This window comes from Geospiza fortis, unplaced genomic scaffold (genome assembly GCF_000277835.1).
Source record: "Geospiza fortis unplaced genomic scaffold, GeoFor_1.0 scaffold98, whole genome shotgun sequence".
Classification (NCBI taxonomy): domain Eukaryota; kingdom Metazoa; phylum Chordata; class Aves; order Passeriformes; family Thraupidae; genus Geospiza; species Geospiza fortis.
Window position 1 is genome coordinate 7,587,355 of NW_005054306.1, and position 6,744 is coordinate 7,594,098.

Below are 6,744 nucleotides of genomic sequence, written 5' to 3' on the forward strand. Positions count from 1 at the left end.
CGAAATCTGCCTATCTGAGAATTTTTAGTCCACTCTCCATTCATCCTCCTGCCAATGAGCTTCTTCTTTGAATGCCAAGTAGCTTTCTACCTGCATTACTCCTTAGAGAGGTCAGGTTTCCTGGCTCTCCAAACCTATGGAGGGGCATCTCACGCTGTGTGACCCAGTCTCCTGGGGAGGTTTGGTGTTCTACACTAACAAGGTTTAATGTATTTTCTGTATGTCACAACACATTACTTATTGATGCTGATCTGTGAAACAGTCAAGATGTAAGCTGACATGGGGGGTGCATGACATTTTCTGGAATGGTCATCAGCTGTCATGCTAACATTCAGCCTGGAACAGCACAGTGACAGACAAACACACCTCATTTGAGGAGCCCCCAGCACTGACAGCCACCTGACAGAGATTCATCTCAAATGGAAAACTAAAAATGCTTGTGGGTACAGACATAGGTAATTTATGCTATATCCTCACCAGACTTGCAACTGTCCACCAAGTCATCTTCCAGAACAACCACCATGCAACGAGGGATGCTTCCAACAGACAGCCTCTGAACCTAGGGGATGGGAAGGAAAAGCACTTCTTAAGAACTGCACCTTTCAAAAGCCTTTAATTTACAGCTGCTCTGGCCTGTGGTCCCTTCCTGGAACTGAAGTCAGTTCTTGCTTTTTACCACAAAACTTACAGTAAGGATGCCAATGCTGCCCTGAACTTAACAATGAAAGTTTAATGCTGATATTAAAGGAAATGGGATTGGCAGGGATTAAATTAGCAGAAGGTGCTCAGTGCTGGGAGATCTTGTGTGATTTCAATATCTCGCTGAAGAAAGCAAAGCTCACTAAAAGAGGTCATTTGAAAGACCAATCTTTTTTTTTATTATAGTTTGAGTTATTACTAGGTACTTCTTCGATATGTAAAGTTGGCTTTGGGTACTGAAGCATGTGCATGGGTTAGATAACGCTTCACTGAAGTAGTTACTGAGTGAATATTCTCTGTATTTTTCTGGTATTTAACCATGACTTGACAGTCTGAGATTAAGTTTAAGTGTCAAGGATTAAATCAAAAACAGGAAAACCCAAATATATATCGACAAATGTGCCAGTAACTCCTGTAATTCTTTTTCTTTTCTCCAGGGCAAAGCCTGTGCAATCTTGTCACAGTCCATTTTCAACAAGCAATCTTTCCATTTACACTTAGAGCTTGCAATAGTTTTGAGAGTATCCACTGCACAAGAACAACAGTCAGAACTACCTTTTCATTCTGCAGCCCAGGTCATATATGCCAGAATTCTAAACGTATTCACTCTCTGGTGCCTAGGAAGGTTAATTCACCCTTGTGTATTATCTAAATGGCCACAGGCAGTTCACATCACTGTCAGTACTGATGGCACATGCACAGTAATTTGCAGAGCTCAGTAAGAAACACAAGGGAAATGCACTTCTAGTTTAACTTTACTGTTTTTAACCAAAACATGTTGCTGAAAATCCTTCCTACCAGCGAGATCTGTGTGTTACACAGCATAACAAAATCTAAGTTATAGACATTTCCTATATGTCAGAAACACTCATTATGTGTTCATGCAATATAGGGCTTATTTCCTAGAAAGTTTATTCCCTTGTTTTGGTATTCTGAACTTTTAAGACCTTAATTTCTAACTTCACACATTTCTCCTCCTCCTTGTCTGTACTTCCACCCAGGGGTACCATCAGAAACCAAATGCAAATTATGGCTGCAGGTTCTGTAAGGATCACATATGCAGTAATTGTTGAGTTCAATATTGGCTTAAGGGAAGAACATTTGCAGACCCCATGTATTGACCACACTGCATAGCTACAGCTGGCCCTGGCCAACACTGGGCTAGCTTTAGTCCTCAGAACCAGTGTTGAACATCAGCATCATGCACAGGAAGTGCTTAGAGAAAAAATGCACACTTGGTGTTACAGGGATTCAACGTGGAAGGGAATTTCATCTATGGAAATTTCATCTATTCACTGACTGCTGGTGTTTTGTACAATATCAAATGGAATTATCCAGTAACAGAAGTATGGTCTACATGTTGGCTTATTTTTAACTCTTTGACAGGAAATCTCTGACCAATGGGTTACCTGGCTCCTTTCAGTCGTCTCAGGCATTTGTTTTAAACAACAGTAGACATCTATACTTTCATACCTTCCCCTTTTTTCAATGTTTTTTTTTTTTCCCTTACCTGTTCCTGAATTTTGATTTCTTGATAGTCCCTGCAGCAGGTAGGAGAAGAGTTTGTTCCAGAGAGACACATGAACTTGGTTGAGTTGCAGCCTTCTTCATTGAGACAGGCTGCTGGACGACAGAAGGCGTAGTACTGCTCGAAGTCAGCCTTGACAGCAAACACGTGCTTGCACTTGTTACAGATGTAACTCCGCTCAAACTCCAAAACCTTCACCGAACTGGTGCGTATGACAGTCCCAGTAACAGACAAAAAGTGCCCCACGTCCTTGGATTTAGGAATGTGCTCTCGAGTCAGCTCTGGGCAAACAGGCAAACCTGTTAGACAGAAATATGTGCAGCATAAGGCTGTGCTTATCAAACAAGGACTTACAATGCAGTTAAACAGAAAACACGCCAGACATATAAACAGTAGCCACTGTTATTAGTGTTTCATAAACATGATTCAACTACTCATCTGTTGTACCATAAATCTGATTCACTGTCCTCAGATGGTGAAAATCATCAGACACTGAGCACTAGCTGAAAATGCTGCCAGTTTACTCTCCCACTCTTGCCAAGGGGTGAATAGTCATGAACAGCTTCCATTCATGGAAACAGATCCTGATGTTCTCATATCTGTATTAATTCAGATGTTCCTTTTGCAGATGCCATTTATTCTACAACAGGTTTATCTGAATGACAAATTTTTAGTTATGCTACTTAATTGTGGTCCAGTGTTATTCCCACAGTTAAAGAGGTGTAGCTCCTAATATTGTGTGAATTCTCAAGTCTAGGCAAACTTACAGTTGGAGAGCATTTGACCTTAAATCCACATTGGATACCAGTAAACCTTGAGCTCAAGGAAGATAGCATAAAAAGAATGCAAAGGGGTTATGAACACAGGCGAAGCAAAATCACTTGTATATTCAAATCCATAGTGACAGGACACTTTCCACTTGCTCTCCCTTAATTCCACCCCAGCAGCCAGTTCAGTCATGTGGTGATCAGGCTCCAGAGCTCACCCATCACTTGGCACCAGAATGGCTGAAATCCTCAGGAAGATTAATCTCAACAACCTACAAAGTCCTTACAAAGGTAAATGGTCTTGAAATGCTCACCTGAGCAAAATATTGCCTACTCAGAAATTAGTAATGAACCACAAGATATGAATAATTATAAACTTAATTTCTTATCTTCCAAAATATTTTGGAATTATTTTCTACAGAGATGTAAAACTACAAATCTGCTAGGAAATAATGTTTCTAAGAGGACTGAAACTATTTGTGCATTTAGGGCAAATATTCTCAGTGACTTTGGCTGGGGAAAAGAAAAGTCATATTTATTTCAGTGTTTTCAACCCCAAATTCCTTATTTCAGACATGCAGAAACATTCTAGTTTGATGTTTTTAAGCAACGCTTGACTTTCTGCTTTTGTTCAAATCAAATAATTTAAACTATTGAACTAATTTTAAAAGGTAAGAGAATAAAGTAGAAAAAGTAGGACTAAATAATCAGGAGGAAGTATTTTGTAAAACTGCAAACATTTTTTTTCTGTTTGACTCTAATAAAGTTATTTAAATGTTCTACCCAGCCTGCTGAAAATTTCATTCTACCACAGATTTGCATTTCTAGTCAGTTCAGGAGAAAATAAAAATCCGTTATTTCTCCACCTGTTTTGGTTTTTTTTTTCTTAGTTCAGTATTGCTGCCCCTGAAAAAGCTTTGCAAAATGCATCACATCTTACACTAGAGAGAGCTGCAGCTCTGTTGTCAGGATATATGATGATCATCTCTGTGAATTTTGAAGAGACAAGAGTGTAAATGTGACAAAAAGAGCCTTCATTCTGATCATACTGGACTTCTTGACAAATTCTTTAATTGAGCTTCTGCCTCTCTGAATCAACTTTACTTTAGTCACAAAAAAGATATTAAAAAATATCAGAAGCAGCTTGGACTTCAGTAACAACTACAGTGGTGCTCAGGCTAATGACAAACAAGGAAAAATTATTTAATGGATTTGTAGCAAAAAGTAGAAGCTATACAATCAAATTCCTACAATGCTGAAATTCAGATAAAGAACTTTTACTTTCTTCAGTGAACTCAGGGTAATCATCCATTATTAATTACTGCATATCCACACTCCTTCCATCCTTTTTTGAGTCCCTAGATGCCCTGTCCATATTGGTTGACGGTGTTGAGATTGTTTCTTACATCTGGTGTACGCAAAATCACTTTTCCTCACTTAATTCCAAGCCTGACACACAGACACCGTCACCAAACTCATAGCAGTTGCCTGCTGCTCCCACCAAGAATAGCGCACCACATTCTCATTCCCTCCTTATCTGACATGGGAATGGGAGGTGGCACTCCAAGATGAGAATCCTGAAGGTAATCGGCAACCACATAAAAGGTAACAGTATCATGGGGAAATTTGGGTGGAAAAAAGGCTATAGAAAATGTAAGTTATATATTTTCTTTCTTCTGCAGTGAGCCTTTCAGTGGTACAGAACATTAACCAAATTCTGTGGACAGATGTTATTTTGATCCAGCTGGACCTCTCAAGGATAACTCCCCCTGTTCTTCATCAACTTCTCTCCAGCTTATGGATGGAATTATCGGTGAGTCTGCTGACTGAATTCTACCAATGATCAGTCAGGCTTGCTTTTATCAGTTACTAAAACTCTTTGATCAAGGGGGCTAATTTTGCCAGAGGTTGATAAGGGACTATTTAGACAAAACATCACTGTGGGAGGAATGATCAGCTCCAGCAAGAGGCTGATAGGAGGAAAAGGAATGTCTTAAAGACACCGCTACTCATGCAGACATATCTCTCCTTGCTGTATTCCTTCTAATACTTCCTTGGAGTCTTTTTTCATGCTGAAGCCCTGAATGATGTAAATGCATCTCAGGACACTAGGAGGAAAGTTTTACCTTATTGCTGCTTTCCTAGGTACAGGAAGGTGCCTGAGGTGAAATCTCAGTCCAGCACAAGAGGCCATCCTTTTACCTCACACACTCAGCAGCTGTGTACAAGCTCCTCAGCACCTGAATACCTCAGGCTAAATGTATTTCTGATGTATGCATTGTCATTACAACATTTTCATGGAAACTCACTGGAATGAAACACAGGCCTATTTAACAATGTGATTTGTCCAAATTCAAGCCAAAAGACTGGATGATCATAAGTCACTCCACAACAGGGCAGCGGAGGGAAACACGGGCTGCCAGCTCTTGGCTTTGCAGACTATTGCTCCAAAATGTTATGCTCAGAAATGACCAGAAGGGATGGTGCCACTGCTGACCCAGTTTCCCACAACAGGCAAAAAAGGCATTTCAATCCCAGAACCTGCACTCCACATTTCCAAAACCTCAAAGCTACTAAAAATTTCCCAATAATAAGGAATAATGATATATCATCTGGCAGTGAAAACATTACTGAAGCCTCCATTATTGATCACGCCTTCCAACAGTTCCTTCCAATTTTATGACTAGCAATTTTGTAACAGTCAAGCATAATTCAACAGTTTCAGACGAAATTGTTACAAGACAACTCAAAAGTTAGACTTTGGAAGATGGCTGGAGCCAATAAGGACTGAGTGCCAACTGGTATGGTAGGGAAGGCAACCTGCAGTAAAACTTTGGAACTATTTATCTTCCCCAAAAACTATTTTTCCCTGGACTTTTTTTTCCTTTTTTTTTCTCTCTCCATCTTCTGTCTAAAAGAAATAATGTAAGACCAGCTGCTGCTTTGGAGAAGTCTTTGCCCTGGAAAGGCTTTAGTGTAAGCCCTGACCCAGCGAGAGACAGGCAGCCCAGTGGGGATGGCCACAGCTTTTCTTTTGGGAGTTGGTCTACACGCATCCACAAGTTTGCACGTGTCCCCTGCTGCTCAATAAACACTAAGGATTCCCTTTGCTTCCCTTTGCCGGAACGGCAAGAATTAAACTCGCTCATTCCATGGCGCCCCAATAGCTGGTTACAGAGTACAGAAATTTTGGCAGTTTCCCTGAAGAGCCAAGAAATGCCGGCAGTCCCGGCTGGGAGGCGCAGCTCGCTGCAGCCCCCGCCTCGCACTCACCCGAGACCCTGGCGTGGAGGTTCTGCTTGAGGCTGAGCTGTGCGGGCTCCGCGCTCTCCTGCAGCGCTGCCAGCGCGGCCCGGCGCAGCGCGCTGTCGAAAATCGGGAGCACCTCGCTGGGGAAGGCGTTGAAGTACTCGCCGATCTCCATGTTGGTCTCAAAGAGCGTCAAGGCGTCGACGACGACCGGGTAGTGCGCCTGCTCGTCCGCCTCCCTCAGGATGCCCAGGATTTCGTCCCTGTGGTGCTCCAGCACGTAGGACTCGAACACCTGCCCGATGAGGCTCACCTGCTCCGCGCTCAGCACCATGCTGACCCTCGCCGCCCGGGGGCGGGCAAAGCGCGGGGAGGCGCTCACACAGCACCGCCTCCCGCTACGGCCGCGCGCCGGGCGGGAAACTTTGTCCTTCCCTGGGAAAGCCCAGCGAGGAGCCAGGCGAGGCGAGGCGGGGCGGGGCGCGGCTCCTGAGCTCGGGC

General features: G+C 42.7%; 1 protein-coding gene across 1 annotated transcript in view; it reads right to left on the reverse strand.

Annotated features, from left to right (window-relative positions):
• The window catches only part of MCM9 (minichromosome maintenance 9 homologous recombination repair factor), a 66,013-nt gene extending 59,332 nt beyond the window's left edge, over nt 1-6,681 (reverse strand). The window contains exons 1-3 of the mRNA XM_005418519.2: nt 6,268-6,681; nt 2,210-2,526; nt 478-559 (exon numbers count right to left, since the gene is read on the reverse strand). Coding sequence (XP_005418576.1) covers nt 478-559; nt 2,210-2,526; nt 6,268-6,577 — 709 coding nt within the window. The 5' untranslated portion in view covers nt 6,578-6,681. The remainder of the gene's footprint in view (nt 1-477; nt 560-2,209; nt 2,527-6,267) is intronic.
• Nucleotides 6,682-6,744: the final 63 nt, after the last annotated feature.